The sequence below is a fragment of the Salmo trutta genome, chromosome 14 (assembly GCF_901001165.1).
Source record: "Salmo trutta chromosome 14, fSalTru1.1, whole genome shotgun sequence".
NCBI classification, from domain to species: Eukaryota; Metazoa; Chordata; class Actinopteri; order Salmoniformes; family Salmonidae; genus Salmo; species Salmo trutta.
In genome coordinates, this window is record NC_042970.1 from 9,514,632 (window position 1) to 9,535,570 (window position 20,939).

General features: G+C 44.0%; 1 protein-coding gene and 1 long non-coding RNA gene across 3 annotated transcripts in view; one reads left to right on the plus strand and one right to left on the minus strand.

Moving 5' to 3' along the window:
* Positions 1 to 532: 532 nt before the first annotated feature.
* Positions 533 to 14,961, minus strand: LOC115207349 (uncharacterized). The gene is made up of 2 exons (XR_003880987.1): positions 14,871 to 14,961; positions 533 to 737 (listed from the first exon to the last, which is right to left on the minus strand). It is a non-coding gene; the product is annotated as an uncharacterized LOC115207349 (long non-coding RNA).
* Positions 14,127 to 20,939, plus strand: part of LOC115207348 (rho GTPase-activating protein 40) — a 32,346-nt gene continuing 25,533 nt past the window's right edge. Inside the window, exon 1 of one of the 2 annotated variants that reach the window (XM_029774372.1) lies at positions 14,127 to 14,311. In XM_029774372.1, coding sequence (XP_029630232.1) covers positions 14,202 to 14,311 — 110 coding nt within the window. In that variant the 5' untranslated portion in view covers positions 14,127 to 14,201. Of the gene's footprint in view, positions 14,312 to 20,311; positions 20,869 to 20,939 lie in introns of those variants that run through there. The other variant, XM_029774371.1, reaches the window with a different exon arrangement.

Here is a 20,939-nt window from a genome sequence, read left to right on the forward strand (position 1 = left end):
AAAGGGTCTGAATACTTATGTAAATGTAATATTTAAGGTTTTTATTTTTTATAAATTGGCAATATTTCAAAAAATATGTTTGTTTTGTCATTATTGGGTATTGTGTATAGATTGTTGAGGGGAACAAAACTATTTCATCCATTTTAGAACAATGAAGCTGTAAAGTAACAAAATGTGGAAAAAGTCCAAGGGTCTGAAAAATGTCCGAATGCACTGTATTCTGTATATTGTGTCTTAGATTTGAGCATTGCAACTGTTTCCTGTTTACGAATCATACTGCAAAGTTGTGTGTTACACTTTACTAATTTGCATAATGTTTCATAATCTGTTGCTGCTCATTGGAACTACATGTTAAACCTGGACCTTCTTTCACTCAGACCTGCCAGAGCCAATCAGGATTAACCACCGGGGCTCATGAGAGTGTCGTGCTGTGAGTGACAATAACAATGGAGGGAAATGTGTTGTTCCTATTGTGACTTTGAAGGAGGCATTCTGTGATTGCCTTGGCAATCTTTTTTTTTTTTTTTTTCTCCACCATTTCTATTCAATGACTTACCTGACTATGGTTAACATGGATAATGGGTAAATGACTTACCCATCCCTACGTCTCATTGCCCCTGGCATTCATTCATTGACAGCTTTACCAGTCAGCGCTATGGTAAAATCAAGAACATCTGCTTTGACCTCTGTCAGTCAAGCTCAGGTCATTTCTCTTTTGACTTAAAGGCAGTTCTGTTCTGCAATAGAAAATGATACAAAAGCCTAAGTGTGTTTACAACTCTGTAAACAAAACAACAGTAAAGTGAATTACAGAGTCAGGTAAATTACAGTTCTGCTTTGCATTGAAACATGTAGTTTTGGGCATGCGTCTGTGATCAGAGCCTGTTGGGAGAGTACAGAGAGAGTGCCCAGAAAGAACAGTGTACTATACTTAGGTACACTATAATAACTGAGATCATCTTATTTTAGTCTAACCCCTTGGTTACAGACAGACCACAAAACACCAGTCGTTACAATCAATAAAATAAATATTTAAAAAATGCAGATAGTTTTTACTGTCACAAGTATACACAACCTTTTCAGCAAAGGAGAAACAAGAGGCCTGAATAATAAGCATTGTGTGTAATTCTAGTGGAAGGGAGCCAAGAGGACCACCTTTGTGTATTCATTTGCATAAATTCACAAGGCATTGGTGATAGGGCATCTTGGAAAGGTCAGTATATAAACCTCATTGGACTGACTGTATTATAACTTTGCGTACTGTACAGTTAGATTGTTATAGGTGAAGAGCATCACCTAGTGGTAATTAAGAGGAAGTAACCTTTCAATTTACATTTTAGTCATTTAGCAGACAGTCTTATCCAGAGCGACTTACGTTTAGTGCATTCATCTTAAGATAACTAGATGGGACAGCCACAGATCACAGTCATAGTAAGTATATTTTTGTTCAATAAAGAAGTTATCAGCAAAGTCAGGGGGGACACAAAAGATGGAAAAATTGTAAATTAATAATTTTAACTGGATACTGAGATAAGCATTTCATTGCCATCAAGGAAGAATACTGCTGATACATTTATAAACCAGATAGCATAATTGATCTACAACCCAGACTGGTGCTGGTGTGGTAATTTATCTACAACCCAGACTGGTGCTGGTGTGGTAATTTATCTACAACCCAGACTGGTGCTGGTGTGGTAATTTATCTACAAAACAGACTGGTGCTGGTGTGGTAATTTATCTACAAAACAGGCTGGTGCTGGTGTGGTAATTTATCTACAAAACAGGCTGGTGCTGGTGTGGTAATTTATCTACAAAACAGACTGGTGCTGGTGTGGTAATTTATCTACAAAACAGACTGGTGCTGGTGTGGTAATTTATCTACAAAACAGACTGGTGCTGGTGTGGTAATTTATCTACAAAACAGGCTGGTGCTGGTGTGGTAATTTATCTACAAAACAGGCTGGTGCTGGTGTGGTAATTTATCTACAAAACAGACTGGTGCTGGTGTGGTAATTTATCTACAACCCAGACTGGTGCTGGTGTGGTAATTTATCTACAAAACAGACTGGTGCTGGTGTGGTAATTTATCTACAAAACAGACTGGTGCTGGTGTGGTAATTTATCTACAACCCAGACTGGTGCTGGTGTGGTAATTTATCTACAACCCAGACTGGTGCTGGCGTGGTAATTTATCTACAAAACAGGCTGGTGCTGGTGTGGTAATTTATCTACAAAACAGACTGGTGCTGGTGTGGTAATTTATCTACAAAACAGGCTGGTGCTGGTGTGGTAATTTATCTACAACACAGACTGGTGATGGTGTGGCAATTTATCTACAACACAGACTGGTGCTGGTGTGGTAATTTACTAAAGTCCTGAGAAACCAAAGACCCAGCAGAATAGAGGTGGTACCTAGGCTGTGTCATTACCGGCCGTGACTGGGAGTCCCATAGGGCTCGCACACTTGGCTCAGCGTTGTCCAGGTTAGGGCAGGGTTTGGCCGGGGGGGCTTTACTTGGCTCATCACCCTCTAGTGACTCCTTGTGGTGGGCCAGGCACCTGCAGGCTGACTGCCATCGTCAGTTGTAAAAATTACCACAAAAAAAACCCAACAACAACAAAAAAGAATAGAGGTGGGAATTGTGTAGCCGGTGTGCTCAGGATTTGGTTCTAGGTCAGCACACACGCTGGATACAATAATCAACTAATCATGGTCTTCACTTTAGACTACAATAAGTTAGTTCAGGTGTGTTGGAGCTGGGCTGGGACAAAAGCCTGCACACACTGTAACCTTGCGTTGCAACCTGGTCTCAGAGTATTTCTTAGTATTCTGTAAGCAAATCGGAGACAGTCTATTTAGTATGATAGGTTACGTTTGGTATGGTTACATAAGACATATGGAGGGTTGTAGGTTGGGGTGGATAAGTGGGCATATAAAGCAAATGCCTAGCAACCCGAAGGTTGCGAATTTTAATCTCATCATGGACAACTTTAGCATTTTAGCATCTTTTCATCTGCTTACTACTTTAGCTACCTTGCAAGTACTTAGCATGTTAGCTAACCCTTCCCCTAACACTAACCTTAACACTTTAACCTAACTCCTAAACTTAACCCTAACTCCTAACCCTAACCCCTAGCCTAACTAATGTTAGCCAGCTAGTTAATGTTAGCCACCTAGCCACCTAGCTAGAATTCGTAACATATAATATGAATTGTAATTCGTAGCACATCATACCAAATGGACATCCACAAATGAATACACACCATACGAAACGTGACATATCATACTAAATGGAGTGTCTCGGATTTACATACAGAATGATACGAAATGCTCATAGTTTCTCAGATGGGAATACTACAGCCTTTACCACCTTCGTTTGTTTACACATTTCACTATGCTGTCCCCAGAAACCAATAGCTGTGGTCAGTGACTAAAGTGATATTACAGTGTTTACCATTTACATACAGTATCATGATATGTGAATGCGAAACAGAATGGTGAACCCAGCAATCAGGCGGGTTCTATCAGACTATTGCAATGCTACTTTACTGTTTTCATCAACGTGACACATGTTGTGTGTTAGACAAACAACTCACGTCTATATGTTGAGATGTGTTTATGTCATTCAGGAATCCCTCTCTGAGAGCATGGCATACAGAGCACTCTTCTAGTACTTGTTAATGATGCAGTCAGTCCGCAAGGGGGAGTGTTGGAGAGTTGTGCTCATGCTTATAGTTCATACAAAAGAGTGATTTGCAAACCAGAAACCAAAAGACTGATGTCACAAAGATCATACTAGATTACCAGAATCAGTAATCCGAGTAGAATCTATCTATCTATCTATCTATCTATCTATCTATCTATCTATCTATCTATCTATCTATCTATCTATCTATCTATCTATCCCTGACCCAACATGCCACTCTTAGATTAGGGTTAATCTCTGTACAGGATATTACTATAGTATGAATCAATAAGTGGTTATAAATAGCAGGAGATTTGTCCCCGCTTCAATAGTAGGCATTGTTTTTTTTTTTACATGATACCCACTGAAGTGAACCCTGGCCTAGCGTATTATGCTAACCCAAAGTAAAACCACAAACCATGCCCTGATAAGGCTGTAGGTCTGTTGTTTCCATAATGTGTACAGCATAGTTTATATAGTATGTGAAATACACAATATGCGTCAAACATTCCAAAATCATGGCCATTAATATGGAGTTGGTCCCTACTTTGCTGCTGTACGTTAGTGAGGTCGGGCACTGATGTTGGGCGATTAGGCCTGGCTCGCAGTCGGCTTTCCAAATCATCCCAAAGGTGTTCGATGGGGATCAGGTCAGGGCTCTTTGCAGGCCAGTCAAGTTTTTCCACACCGATCTCGACAAACCATTTCTGTATGGACCTCGCTTTGTATAATGGGGGCATTGTCATGCTGAAACAGAAAAGGGCATTCCCCAAACTGTTGCCACAAAGTTGGAAGCACAGAATCCTCTAGAATGTCATCGTGTGCTGTAGCGTTAAGATTTCCCTTCACTGGAACTAAGGGGCCCGAACCATGAAAAAGAGCCCCAGACCATTATTCCTCCTCCACCAAACTTTACAGTTGGCACTATGCATTGGTGCTGGTAGCATTTTCCTCGCGTCCGCCAAACCCAGAGGGTGAAGCGTGATTCATCACTCCAGAGAAGACGTTTCCACTGCTCCAGAGTCCAATGGCGGCGAGCTTTACACCACTCCAGCCGACACTTGGCATTGCGCATGGTGATCTTAAGGGTTGTGTGCGGCTGCTCGGCCATGGAAATACCTATATACATTTCACCCGCTATAAACAGTTGAAGCTGGAGGTTTACGTACACCTTAGCCAAATACATTTAAACTCAGTTTTTCACAATTCCTGACATTTAATCCTAGTAAAATCCCCTGTCTTAGGTCAGTTAGGATCACCACTTTATTTTAAGAATGTGAAATGTCAGAATAATAGTAGAGAGAATTAATTATTTCAGCTTTCATCACATTGCCAGTGGGTCAGAAGTTTACATACACTCAATTAGTATTTGGTAGCATTGCCTTTAAATTGTTTAACTTGGGTCAAACATTTTGGGTAGCCTTCCATAAGCTTCCCACAATAAGTTGGGTGAATTTTGGCCCATTCCTCCTGACAGAGCTGGTGTAACTGAGCCAGGTTTATAGGCCTCCTTGCTCGCACACGCTTTTTCAGTTCTGCCCACAAATTTTCTATAGGATTGAGGTCAGGGCTTTGTGATGACCACTCCAATACCTTGACTTTGTTGTCCTTAAGCCATTTTGCCACAACTTTGGAAGTATGCTTGGGGTCATCGTCCATTTGGAAGATCTATTTGCGACCAAGCTTTAACTTCCTGACTGATGTTTTCAAATCCACCAAATGTTTTCAACATCCACAAAATGTTCCTTCCTCATGATGCCATCTATTTTGTGAAGTGCACCAGGCCCTCCTGCAGCAAAGCAGCCCCACAACATGATGCTGCCACTCCTTCATCAGACCAGAGGACATTTCTCCAAAAAGTACGATCTTTGTCCCCATGTGCAGTTGCAATCTGTACTCTGGCTTTTTTATGGTGGTTTTGGAGCAGTGGCTTCTTCCTTGCTGAGCGGCCCTTCAGATTATGTCGATATAGGACTCGTTTTACTGTGGATATAGATACTTTTGTACCTGTTTCCTCCAGCATCTTAACAAGGTCCTTTGCTGTTGTTCTGGGATTGATTTGCACTTTTCGCACCAAAGTACGTTCATCTCTAGGAGACAGAACGTGTCTCCTTCCTGAGCGGTATGACGGCTGCGTGGTCCCATGGTGTTTATACTTGCGTACTATTGTTTGTACAGATGAACGTGGTACCTTCAGGCATTTGGAAATTGCTCCCAAGGATGAACCAGACTTGTGGAGGTCTACAATTATTTTCTGAGGTCTTGGCTGATTTCTTTAGATTTTCCCATGATGTCAAGCAAAGAGGCTCTGAGTTTGAAGGTAGGCCTTGAAATACATCCACAGGTACACCTCCAATTGACTCAAATGATGTCAATTAGCCTATCAGAATCTTATAAAGCCATGACATAATTTTCAGAAATTTTCCAAGCTGTTTAAAGGCACAGTCAACTTAGTGTATGTAAACTTCAGAATTGTGATAGAGTGAATTATAAGTGAAATAATCTGTCGGTAAACAATTGTTGGAAAAATTACTGTTATTTGTGTCATGAACAAAGTAGGTGACCTAACCGACTTGCCAAAACTTTAGTTTGTTAGCAAAACATTTGTGGAGTGGTTTAAAACATTTGTTGTAATGACTCCATCCTAAGTGTATGTAAACTTCCAACTTCAACTGTATATAGATAGGTAGACAGACCAACCTACAGCAGATGTCAGCCATTGCCTGGGCCTTTTCCCTAGACTTTAAGATCTAGTACGTCATCCAGCCTAATGCACACATGTCAGCAGACAAGCCAATGGAGGCCTTATCCTTAGTTTAGCATGTAAACAAACAGGCAGTTTCAGTTGAAGACAAACCAGGTGACACAGACACGATCCTTCTCAGACTGACTCCTCTGTAATGGGAACATAACTATTGCAGACTATGTTTATAATATTTGTATATAATATAAACTGTACAACTGTGGTATGACTATGTAAAATACTATGTATACCAGTATAACTGTAGATTGTGTTGTGTAAAATAACTGAGAGTAACAAGATGATCTACTGCAGCCATTGTTTATTCTAAAGATTTGCACAAATAGAATGTCTTATCAGAGTACCTCTTCAAATTCCTTCTTATAGGCTAACATCCATTCTATCAGGGTACCCCATCTGCAGAATCTCTGCCATATTCACTGTATCCATGGAAACTATGAGAAACCATCAGTGCGTGGGAGGAGAGGCTAACCCGGGGGGTGTGGCCTAGCTAGCCCTCATCTGGTCTCTAATGGTATGTGTGTTCGTGCGTGTGTGTCTGTTTGTGTGTGATGGAACAATGGCAGGAAGACAGTTGGAATGGTTTTACTGGCCTCAGCATTCACAGACAACATTACCCTAACTGAAGTGCCTGCAGAGAAACCGAAAGGAAAATGAAAACAAAAACAGGAAGCTAGACAGAATTCTGTCTGTCCAGTTAAAAAATATTGATTCTTCCCTCCCAAGGCTGGCTATAGTCCATACAAGGCTGGCTATAGTCCATTACAAGGCTGGTTATAGTCCTTTACAAGGCTGGTTATAGTCCATTACAAGGCTGGTTATTGTCAATTACAAGGCTGGTTATTGTCCAATACCAGGCTGTTATAGTCTAATACCAGGGTGTATAGTCCATTACAAGGCTGGTTATAGTCCATTACAAGGCTGGTTATTGTCCAATACCAGGCTGTTATAGTCTAATACCAGGGTGTATAGTCCATTACACGGCTGGTTATAGTCCATTACAAGGCTATTCTAGTCCATTACAAGGCTGGTTATAGTCCATTACAAGGTTGGCTATAGTCCATTACAAGGCTGTTATAATCTAATACCAGGGTGTATATTCCATTACAAGGCTATTCTAGTCCATTACAAGGCTACTACAGTCCATTACAAGGCTGGCTATAGTCCATTACAAGGCTGGTTATAGTCCATTACAAGGCTGATTATAGTCCATTGCAAGGCTGGCTATAGTCCATTACAAGGCTGGCTTTAGTCCATTACAAGGCTGGCTATAGTCCATTACAAGGCTGGCTTTAGTCCATTACAAGGCTGGTTATAGTCCATTACAAGGCTGGCTTTAGTCCATTACAAGGCTGGCTTTAGTCCATTACAAGGCTGGCTATAGTCCATTACAAGGCTGGCTTTAGTCCATTACAAGGCTGGTTATAGTCCATTACAAGGCTGGTTATAGTCCACTAAAGGTTTGGCTATAGTCCATTACAAGGCTGGTTATAGTCCACTACAAGGCTGGCTTTAGTCCATTACAAGGCTGGTTATAGTCCATTACAAGGCTGGCTATAGTCCATTACAAGGCTGGTTATAGTCAATTACAAGGCTGGTTATAGTCAATTACAAGGCTGGTTATAGTCCATTACAAGGCTGTTATAGTCTAATACCAGGGTGTTATAGTCTAATATCAGGGTGTTATAGTCTAATATCAGGCTGTTATAGTCTAATATCAGGGTGTTATAGTCTAATATCAGGGTGTTATAGTCTAATATCAGGGTGTTATAGTCTAATACCAGGGTGTTATAGTCTAATATCAGGGTGTTATAGTCTAATATCAGGGTGTTATAGTCTAATATCAGGGTGTTATAGTCTAATACCAGGGTGTTATAGTCTAATATCAGGGTGTTATAGTCTAATATCAGGGTGTTATAGTCTAATATCAGGGTGTTATAGTCTAATATCAGGGTGTTATAGTCTAATATCAGGGTGTTATAGTCTAATATCAGGGTGTTATAGTCTAATACCAGGGTGTTATAGTCTAATATCAGGGTGTTATAGTCTAATATCAGGGTGTTATAGTCTAATATCAGGGTGTTATAGTCTAATACCAGGGTGTTATAGTCTAATATCAGGGTGTTATAGTCTAATATCAGGGTGTTATAGATACCCACATGAAATGATGAAGGTGTAGGAGTGAGAAATCCCCCTAATAAAGTCATTGGAAAAATTATATATTTTGTAGTGTTTCTTTATTTGGTATGTTTTGTGTCGTATCTATAACATTTATGGGCATCAATAAAAGTGCATTAGTGTTTCAATTGGGTTTAGGGCTGAATTATATTATGGCAGTAGAAGTTCTGTAGGTTTAAACAGTATACCAAACCTGCTCTTTCATTTTATTTTACCTTGGGGAAAATGCTGCTGCATAAATTCTGCCCTGATCAATATTTTAGTCAATATGAAAATATTAATAGACCTTTTGTTTATTACTAATTGAAAGGCTATAATATAAAAAACAGCTAATGAATTAAGAACAGTCAAAAGTTTGGACACACCTACTCATTCCAGGGTTTTTCTTTATTTTTTACTATTTTCTACATTGTAGAATAATAGTGAAGATATCAGAACTATGAAATAACACATATGGAATCATGAAGTAACCAAAAAAAAAGTGTTCAACAAATCTAAATATATTTATATTTGTGATTCTTCAAAGTAGCCACCCTTTGCCTTGATGACAGCTTTGCACACTCTTGGCGTTCTCTCAACCAGCTCATGAGGTAGTCACCCTATTTGGTAAAACACCAAGTCCGAATTATGGCAAGAGCAGCTCAAATAAGCAAAATAGATGACAGTCCATCATTATTTTAAGACATGAATGAGTCAATTTCTTCAAGTGCTGTCGCAAAAACCATCAAGCACTATGATGAAACTGGCTCTCATGAGGACCACCACAGGAAATGAAGACCCAGAGTTACCTCTGCTGCAGAGGATAAGTTCATTAGAGTTACCAGCCTCAGAAATTGCAGGACAAATAAATGCTTCACAGAGTTCAAGTAACAGACACATCTCAACATCAACTGTTCAGAGGAGACTGGGTGAATCAGGCCTTCATGGTCGAATTGCTGCAAAGAAACCACTACTAAAGGACACCAATAAGAAGAAGAGAATTGCTTGGGCCAAGAAACACAAGCAATGGACATTAGACTGGTGGAAATCTGTCCTTTGGTCTGATGAGTCCAAATTTGCGATTTTTGGTTCCAACCGCTGTGTCTTTGTGAGACGCAGAGTAGGTGGACGGATGATCTCTGCATGTGTGGTTCCCACCGTGAAGCGAGGAGGAGGAGGTGTGATGGTGGGGGGGTACTTTGCTGGTGACACTGTCAGTGATTTATTTACAATTCAAGGCACACTTAACCAGCATGGCAACCACAGCATTATGCAGCGATACGCCATCCCATCTGGTTTGGGCTTAGTGGGACTGTCATTTGTTTTTCAACAGGACAATGACCAAACACACCTCCAGGCTGTGTAAGGGCTATTTGATCAAGAAGGAGATTGATGGAGTGCTGCATCAGATGACCTGGCCTCCACAATCACCTGACCTCAACCTAATTAAGATGGTTTGGGATGAGTTGGACCACAGAGTGCAGGAAAAGCAGCCAACAAGTGCTCAGCATATGTGGGAACTCCTTCAAGATTGTTGGAAAAGCATTCCAGATGAAGCTGGTTGAGAGAATGCCAAGAGTGTGCAAAGCTGTCATCAAGACAAAAGGTTTGAAGAATCTAAGATCTATAATATATTTGTATTTGTTGAAGCACATGTTGGAGTTGAGTTTAATTGGCTATAGTTACTGTAGTGACGAAGTCGTCAGCTAGGTGACTAGGGTAACATGAATGGCTGCTCCCCATAGCATGTCACCTACTAGCCTACACTATTGTTTCACTGCTGTCAGACTGTCGCTAAGACATTACTGACCTACACTATCCATATCACCCAGAGAGACAGTTGGAACTTCACAGGGGGTTTGAATGTTTGTTGGAATATTAGCCTTCACCTACTGAATTCCAATAGGTCACGGCTGTATAATTTCACGGTTTTCAATGGTTTTAAGTGTTAGGCAGGGGTGGAAAAAATACCCAATTGGCATACTTGAGTAAAAGTATAGATACCTTAATTAATGGAAAGTTACTCAAGTAAAAGTGAAAGTCAGCCAGTAAAATACTACTTGAGTAAAAGTCTAAAAGTATTTGGTTTTAAATATACTTAAGTATCAAAAGTAAATGTAATGGCTAAAATATACTTAAGTATTAAAAGTACAAGTATAAATCATTTTAAATTCTTCATATTAAGCAAAACAAAATAGAAATAGTAAAGTAAAGTACAGATACCCCAAAAAACTACTTCAGCAGTACTTTAAAGTATTTGTACTTTACGCCTCTGGTGTTAGATAATACTTTTAAAGTTCAAACGTGTATGCTTGCATTGCATTCATTTTCTGTAGCCTATTCCTGTGTCGTGCACAGCGTTGCAGGTTGCTAGGGTGTAGAGACCTGTTGCTATGGGCCAATCATGCTCAAATTCCTGCTGTGTAGACTGCTACACATTGCAGCAAACATCTTTGTCTTGTTTCATGAGCTTCATTGGTGGCTTCACTGGTGGCTTTTTCTCAAACGCTTTGGTGAGAATAAAGAATGTATCGGATACTGTATTAGGCAGACGACCATTTTATTGTAGACTGTTTTTGAAGAAAAATAATGTGCACTTTGATTTTGTGGATACCTGGCTGGCTACAACATAGCAAACCATTCCAGTCAAATTGTAACATTGTAACACCTGATATAGTTGACTACTTTGAATGATGGTGAAACTGATGTCACTTTTTACAGCGCTCTCTCTATATATTTTATTTTTTATTTCACCTTTATTTAACCAGGTTGGCTAGTTGAGAACAAGTTCTCATTTACAACTGCGACCTGGCCAAGATAAAGCATAGCAATTCGACACATACAACAACACAGAGTTACACATGGAATAAACAAAACATACAGTCAATAATACAGTAGAACAAAAGAAAACAAAGGTGCACACAGGTGCAGTGATCTGTGAGCTGCTCTGACAGCTGGTGCTTAAAGCTAGTCAGGGAGATATGAGTCTCCAGCTTCAGTGATTTTTGCAGTTCGTTCCAGTCATTGGCAGCAGAGAACTGGAAGGAAAGACGACCAAAGGAGGAATTGGCTTTGGGGGATGACCAGTGAGATATACCTGCTGGAGCGCGTGCTATGAGTGGGTGCTGCTATGGTGACCAGTGAGATATACCTGCTGGAGCGCGTGCTACGAGTGGGTGCTGCTGTGGTGACCAGTGAGATATACCTGCTGGAGCGCTTGCTACGAGTGGGTGCTGCTATGGTGACCAGTGAGATATACCTGCTGGAGCGCGTGCTATGAGTGGGTGCTGTAGTGAGATTATCACCACTTTGCCTCATGTATTTCCAGAATACATACAGAACTCTGCAGTTACGTGGCCCCACATACGTAACATCTCTGTTACAATACAGCGGGAGGCATAATACATCAATTTGCGGTCGTCTATAACAACAATTATATAACTCTTGTCACCATTGCTGATTTTGCGAGACCTGCATGGCAAAGAAATGGAATGTGGATGGATCAGTATGTTGCCATAACCACTCAGTCAGTGACTGTGACGTACCTCTGTTATATGAATGCCATACCTCGCTCACACTGTTTATCTGTTCCTGCTCTTCATTTCGACCTGTTGAACATTTAGCCTGATGTAAGCTACTGGTTATACTCAGGTGTTTTCTTTTCACAATGTCTGGGATTTCCAACATGGACCAAGGCGCAGCGTGATTTGAGTTCCACATCTTTATCCAAAGTGAAACTACCAAATAACAAATAAATCAACAACGAAAACGTGACCTCAGTGGTGCTACATGCACAGACCTAAAACAATATCCCACAAAGCAGGTGGGAACTCCTTAAGTATGATCCCCAATTAGAGACAACATCAGCTGCCTCTAATTGGGAACCATACCAAGAGCACCAACATAGAGATGAAAAGACTAGAACACCCCCTAGTCACGCCCTGACCTACAACACCATAGAGAAACAACACCATAGAGAACCAAGAACCAAGAAGGTGAAAGCCTACTTCCCCCAGACCTACTTCCCCCAGCCCCCCAGACCTACTTCCCCCAGCCCCCCAGACCTACTTCCCCCAGACCTACTTCCCCCAGCCCCCCAGATCTACTTCCCCCAGCCCCCCAGACCTACTTCCCCCAGCCCCCCAGACCTACTTCCCCCAGCCCCCCAGACCTACTTCCCCCAGATCTACTTCCCCCAGTCCCCCAGATCTACTTCCCCCAGACCTACTTCCCCCAGCCCCCCAGACCTACTTCCCCCAGCCCCCCAGATCTACTTCCCCCAGCCCCCCAGCCCCAGATCTACTTCCCCCAGCCCCCCAGCCCCAGGCCTACTTCCCCCAGTCCTACTCCCCCCAGCCCCCCAGATCTACTTCCCCTAGTCCTACTTCCCCCCAGCCCCCCAGTCCTACTTCACCCCAGCCCCCCAGACCTACTTCCCCCAGTCCCCCAGATCTACTTCCCCCAGCCCCCCAGCCCCAGGCCTACTTCCCCCAGTCCTACTCCCCCCAGCCCCCCAGATCTACTTCCCCCAGTCCTACTTCCCCCCAGCCCCCCAGTCCTACTTCACCCCAGCCCCCCAGACCTACTTCCCCCAGTCCCCCAGATCTACTTCCCCCAGCCCCCCAGCCCCAGGCCTACTTCCCCCAGTCCTACTTCCCCCAGCCCCCCAGGCCTACTTCCCCAGTCCTACTTCCCCCCAGCCCCCCAGTCCTACTTCACCCCAGCCCCCCAGTCCTACTTCCCCCCAGCCCCCCAGTTCTACTTCCCCCAGTCCCCCAGGTCTACTTCCCCCAGCCCCCCAGGTCTACTTCCCCCAGCCCCCCAGACCTATCCCAGTCCCCCAGGCCTACTTCCCCCAGCCCCCCAGGCCTACTTCCCACAGCCCCTCAGGCCCCTAGCCCCAGGCCTACTTCCCCCATGCTTCCACCCCCCCACGCCAGGCCTACTTCCCCCATGCTTCCACCCCCCACGCCAGTCCTACTTCCCCCAGCCCCCCAGACCTACCCCAGTCCCCCAGGTCTACTTCCCCTAGTCCAACTTCCCCCAGCCCCCCAGGTCTACTTCCCCTAGTCCTACTTCCCCCAGTCCCCTAGTCCTACTTCCCCCAGCCCCCCAGGTCTACTTCCCCTAGTCCTACTTCCCCCAGTCCCCCAGTCCTACTTCCCCCAGTCCCCCAGGCCTACTTCCCCCAGTCCCCCAGTCCTACTTCCCCCAGTCCCCCAGGCCTACTTCCCACAGCCCCTCAGGCCCCCAGCCCCAGGCCTACTTCCCCCATGCTTCCAGCCCCCCACGCCAGGCCTACTTCCCCCATGCTTCCACCCCCACGCCAGGCCTACTTCCCCATGCCCCCCCAGCCCCTACTTTACCCAGGCCCCCAGGCCCTCGACCTTCTCCAGTCCTTTCCTGCCTCAGGATGCTACAGACAGTGTGACGTCCCACTAACAAAGTAAGACCAATGAAACAGTCCTTACTTCCTTTCTGACTGTAATGTGTTTACTGCCTGAGGAGATTATAAGGAAGCAGCTTGCAGAGCGGAGCAAGCGGGGAAGGCTGGGGCAGCTGCTGTTTTCTCCTACTAGCAAGCAGCAGCAGGCTGCATGGGGGAGAGAGAGGAGACGACAGGCAGGATGCGGTTATGGAGAAGTGCATCTCGGGCTAGGCAGCAAGGCTCAGGTAAAGCCAATGGACCACTCAGACCCAAAGCCAGGTAAGCTTATACTCGGCCCTTATAGGCACTAACCTCAACTATTTATCATTTCTGAATGAATGGATCACGATTTCTACCATTATGTCGTTTTTACTCAGAAGTACAATTCATTGAGCACTTGGAATAAGACACATTTTTGGAGGATTGATTGATAATATGTTGTCAACTCACAACCAGTCAGAGCAGACACATCAGCACTTTCCTTTACTGAGCTTCAATCCCCTTCCTTCTTCCTTCCATGTGCTGTGGTGATCTGATCACCAGTGGAAAGAAAGTCCCTCTATCCCAGGTCTGCATGACTTAACTGTTGAATTCTGTCCAACAGCAGAGGATTCCAAATGAATTCAGCTTCTAGAATGTGACCTGTAGCTTTCTGTAGTCTATCGTGAGATGAAAGAGTAGATGACTTAATTACTTGACTTGAATGATATTTCGTAACCCTGGGTTGTAAATAAGGCTAACTGCGCTTTGACATGAACTATTATCAGGGTTAGTATCAAGGTTATCAGACCATAACCTTTACTGTATGTATAGTTCCTGTATAACGATTATATGTTACCTCCATGTGCTGTGGGCGTTGGTGGTGCTCCGGACGTTTACAGCTTTGTTTAAAAATAGGTATAGGCTTGTTGGGTTGTTTTCATTCCACAATCCTGAGGTGAAACGCGGAAGCCTGCCGATCAGATCAAATTGTTAACTTTCACTGTACCTCTTTCTATTGAAATCTCTAGAGGAATATTCCTGTGGTTTTCAACCTTGTGACTATCTGAGGATCATTCTGGTCCGAGCTATTTGACTGCTGTGCCTTTTAGCCTAGTTTACACCACTTAAAAATCCTGGTGTCAAATAAAAGGCTATTTTTAGACCTTGAAGAAACTCTAATAGGTGATTTGATTATTAAGGGATGTGTGATATGCTACTTGCTTCACCACTTCCCTGCTTCCATACAATAGCCTATAAGGTAAATGAAATGTTGAATCAAAGAGTATGCACATGAGACAGCCTATAGGGAGGAGGTCAGAGACCTGGCAGTGTGGTGCCAGGACAACAACCTCTCCCTCAACGTCAGCAAGACAAAGGAGTTGATCGAGGACTACAGGAAACGGAGGGCCGGACACGCCCCCAATTCGCATCAACGGGGCTGTAGTGGAGCGGGTCGAGAGCTTCAAGTCCCTCGGTGTCCACATCACTGAGGAATTAACATGATACACCCACACACACACACACACACAGTCGTGATGAAGGCACAAGAACGCCTCTTCCCCATCTGGAGGATGAAAAGATTTGGCATGGGCCCTGAGATCCTCAAACAGTTCTACAGCTGCACCATCGAGAGTAAATTGACTGGCTGCATCACCGCTTGGTATGGGAACTGCTTGGCATCTGACCACAAGGCGCTACAGAGGGTGGTGGGGATGGTCCAGTACATCACTGTGGCCGAGCTCCCTGCCATCCTGGACCTCTATACCAGGCGGCGTCAGAGGAAGGCCAGGAAAATTGTGAAAGACTCCAGCTATCCAAGTCATAGACTATTCACTCTGCTACCGCACTGCAAGTGTTACTGGAGCGCCAAGTCTGTGACCAAAAGGCTCCTGAACAGCTTCTAACCCCAAGCCATAAGTCTGCAGAACAGTTCATCAAATGGCTACCAGGACTATTTGCGTTGATCCTTTTTTGCACTGACTCTGCACACTCACTGGACTCTACACACACACTCACACATACTTACACACACACACACACACACACAAAATACTCTCACACACACACACACACACACACACACACACACACACACACACACACACACACACACACACACACACACATACTTACACACACACACACACACACACACACTCACACATACTTACACACACACACACACACACACACACACACACGCACACACACAAAATACTCTCACACACACACACACACACACACACACACACACACACACACACACACACACACACACACACACACACACACACACACATTCACACGTTCACACTCTCCATGTACGCTGCTGCTACTCTGTTTATTATCTATCCTGATTGCCTAATCACTTTTATCCCTACCTATATGTACATAATTACTTCAACTACCTCATACCTGCACATGGACTATATAGCCTTGTTATTGTTATCTACTGTCTTCCTATCTTCTATGTTTATTAGCAACTTGTCTTACTTTTTAACTCTGCATTGTTGAGAAAGGGCTTGTACGCCTCTCACTTGTATTCGGGAACATTTTACAAATCATTTCATTTTGATGAAGCATATTAGCCTGAAATAATGATTCTGCTGTCAGCATTATCTAATAACAATATTGAATTTACTGTAGAGACTACATTTGACATACAATAAGGAGATGATTTATTTAACTTGGTCTGTTGTTGATAAAGTCTCAAAACAACATGATAATATTACCCTTTGACCTTTCAGGCTGTCTGTTTTGGTTTGCCTAATCACCTGTTAACTTAGTGGTGGGGGAGCAGAGAGAGTGAAAGAAGGAGAGTTTACGAGATGGGGGGGTGGGGGGGTCACTGGCAGGTAATGCTAACAAGCCTGTTCACCTGGTTTCCTCTACCCTGTCACCTCACACAGGTATGGAGAGTAATAATAACCAGGTATTTATCTTCCTCACTTTGATTTATGGGATTGAGCTGACTGAGATTGTCTTTTGCTGTGAAAAACAAACACGTAAGGTGTGTTTTGGTCACACCACCTGTGAATACACAGTAAATCAAATCAAATTCATTTTTATTTGTCACATGCGCCGAATACAACAGGTGTAGACAATGCTGACTTACAAGCCCTTAACCAACAAGGCAGTTTTAAGAAAATACCTAAAGAGATAAGAATAGTAACAATAGCGGGGCTATATACAGGGTATTACGGTACAGAGTCAATGTGGAGGCTATATACAGGGTGTTACGGTACAGAGTCAATGTGGAGGCTATATACAGGGTATTACGGTACAGAGTCAATGTGGAGGCTATATACAGGGTATTACGGTACAGAGTCAATGTGGAGGCTATATACAGGGTGTTACGGTACAGAGTCAATGTGGAGGCTATATACAGGGTATTACGGTACAGAGTCAATGTGGAGGCTATATACAGGGGGTACCGGTACAGAGTCAATGTGGAGGCTATATACAGGGGGTACCGGTACAGAGTCAATGTGGAGGCTATATACATGGTGTTACGGTACAGAGTCAATGTGGAGGCTATATGCAGGGTGTTACGGTACAGAGTCAATGTGGAGGCTATATACAGGGTGTTACGGTACAGAGTCAATGTGGAGGCTATATACAGGGTATTACGGTACAGAGTCAATGTGGAGGCTATATACAGGGTGTTACGGTACAGAGTCAATGTGGAGGCTATATACAGGGTATTACGGTACAGAGTCAATGTGGAGGCTATATACAGGGTGTTACGGTACAGAGTCAATGTGGAGGCTATATACAGGGTGTTACGGTACAGAGTCAATGTGGAGGCTATATACAGGGGGTACCGGTACAGAGTCAATGTGGAGGCTATATACAGGGTGTTACGGTACAGAGTCAATGTGGAGGCTATATACAGGGTGTTACGGTACAGAGTCAATGTGGAGGCTATATACAGGGTGTTACGGTACAGAGTCAATGTGGAGGCTATATACAGGGTATTACGGTACAGAGTCAATGTGGAGGCTATATACAGGGTGTTACGGTACAGAGTCAATGTGGAGGCTATATACAGGGTATTACGGTACAGAGTCAATGTGGAGGCTATATACAGGGTGTTACGGTACAGAGTCAATGTGGAGGCTATATACAGGGTATTACGGTACAGAGTCAATGTGGAGGCTATATACAGGGTGTTACGGTACAGAGTCAATGTGGAGGCTATATACAGGGTGTTACGGTACAGAGTCAATGTGGAGGCTATATACAGGGTGTTACGGTACAGAGTCAATGTGGAGGCTATATACAGGGTGTTACGGTACAGAGTCAATGTGGAGGCTATATACAGGGTGTTACGGTACAGAGTCAATGTGGAGGCTATATACACGGTGTTACGGTACAGAGTCAATGTGGAGGCTATATACAGGGTATTACGGTACAGAGTCAATGTGGAGGCTATATACAGGGTATTACGGTACAGAGTCAATGTGGAGGCTATATACAGGGTGTTACGGTACAGAGTCAATGTGGAGGCTATATACAGGGGGTACCGGTACAGAGTCAATGTGGAGGCTATATACAGGGTGTTATGGTACAGAGTCATGTGGAGGCTATATACAGGGTATTACGGTACAGAGTCAATGTGGAGGCTATATACAGGGTGTTACGGTACAGAGTCAATGTGGAGGCTATATACAGGGTATTACGGTACAGAGTCAATGTGGAGGCTATATACAGGGTGTTACGGTACAGAGTCAATGTGGAGGCTATATACAGGGGGTACCGGTACAGAGTCAATGTGGAGGCTATATACAGGGTGTTACGGTACAGAGTCAATGTGGAGGCTATATACAGGGTATTACGGTACAGAGTCAATGTGGAGGCTATATACAGGGTGTTACGGTACAGAGTCAATGTGGAGGCTATATACAGGGTGTTACGGTACAGAGTCAATGTGGAGGCTATATACAGGGTGTTACGGTACAGAGTCAATGTGGAGGCTATATACAGGGTATTACTGTAGAGTCAATGTGGAGGTTATAAACAGGTGGTACCGGTACAGAGTCAATGTGGAGGCTATATACAGGGTATTACTGTAGAGTCAATGTGGAGGTTATAAACAGGGGGTACCGGTACAGAGTCAATGTGGAGGCTATATACAGGGTATTACTGTAGAGTCAATGTGGAGGTTATAAACAGGTGGTACCGGTACAGAGTCAATGTGGAGGTTATATACAGGGTATTACTGTAGAGTCAATGCGGAGGTTATAAACAGGTGGTACCGGTACAGAGTCAATGTGGAGGTTATATACAGGGGGTACCGGTACAGAGTCAATGTGGAGGCTATATACATGGGGTACCGGTACAGAGTCAATGTGGAGGTTATATACAGGGGGTACCGGTACAGAGTCAATGTGGAGGTTATATACAGGGGGTACCGGTACAGAGTCAATGTGGAGGCTATATACAGGGGGTACCGGTACAGAGTCAATGTGGAGGTTATAAACAGGGGGTACCGGTACAGAGTCAATGTGGAGGTTATATACAGGGGGTACCGGTACAGAGTCAATGTGGAGACTATAAACAGGGGGTACCGGTACAGAGTCAATGTGGAGGTTATATACAGGGGGTACCGGTACAGAGTCAATGTGGAGGCTATATACAGGGGGTACCGGTACAGAGTCAATGTGGAGGCTATATACAGGGGGTACCGGTACAGAGTCAATGTGGAGGCTATATACAGGGGGTACCGGTACAGAGTCAATGTGGAGGCTATATACAGGGGGCACCGGTACAGAGTCAATGTGGAGGCTATATACAGGGGGTACCGGTACAGAGTCAATGTGGAGGTTATATACAGGGGGTACCGGTACAGAGTCAATGTGGAGGCTATATACAGGGGGTACCGGTACAGAGTCAATGTGTCAATGTACAGGGGGCACCGGTGTCGAGGTAATTGAGGTAATTATGTACATGTAGGTAGAGTTATTAAAGTGGCTATGCATAGATAATAACAGAGAGTAGCAGCAGCGTGGCAGAGAGAACAGTCTATGACTAGGGTGGCTGGAATCTTTGACAATTTTTAGGGCCTTCATCTGACACCGCCTGGTATAGAGGTCCTGGATGGCAGGAAGCTTGGCCCGGTGATGTACTGGGCCGTACGCACTACACTCTGTAGTGCCTTGCAGTTGGAGGCCGAGCAGTTGCCATACCAGGCAGTGATGCAACCCGTCAGGATGCTCTCGATGGTGCAGCTGTAAAACCTTTTGAGGATCTGAGGACCCATGCCATGCCAGTATATGTACTCTTCTGAACTCTTGCAGTGGCAGAATAGAGGCTTCGAGTCCAGGGACCACCCATAAGTAAATAAATGTGTAATACACTAATGTGTATTAGTGTTGCTAATCCACTCCAGTCAGGTGAGTTGTGTAGGACAGATCTAGGATTTAATCAGAGACCAGGATTACAGGGTGTGTCCTCAGAGGGAGGGGACAAGTAGGTGTTGATGACTAGCCACCCTCACACACACACAGCATTCCTTCAACCGTCACCTTAAATATACACAGCATTCCTTCATCCGTCACCTTACGTGCATGTACACAACGTGCACTCTGCCGTTAAAAGCCCTCGAGCACTGGAATCTTATTTTTGACTAGAGAGAGTGGAAAACAAAAGAGAGATACTTAAGGACTCGTAAAAGCCCTGAAGCACTGATTGAGAATGGGAAACAGAGAGGAGGTAGTGTGCAGGCTCGCTCCTATCTCCAGCACCACAAGCCATTTCCTACCCCACACACGGCTGAACAGGCTGAAGCTCGGAAACACCCACAGCTCCTTCAGTAGGCTGGGATCCAAATCAACCTCCCACGTTACCGACAGGTATGTAGGTCCAGTGGACTGGACTATATGATTCTGGATCTGCTGACTACTGACTTAGGGAAGGCTCTTAA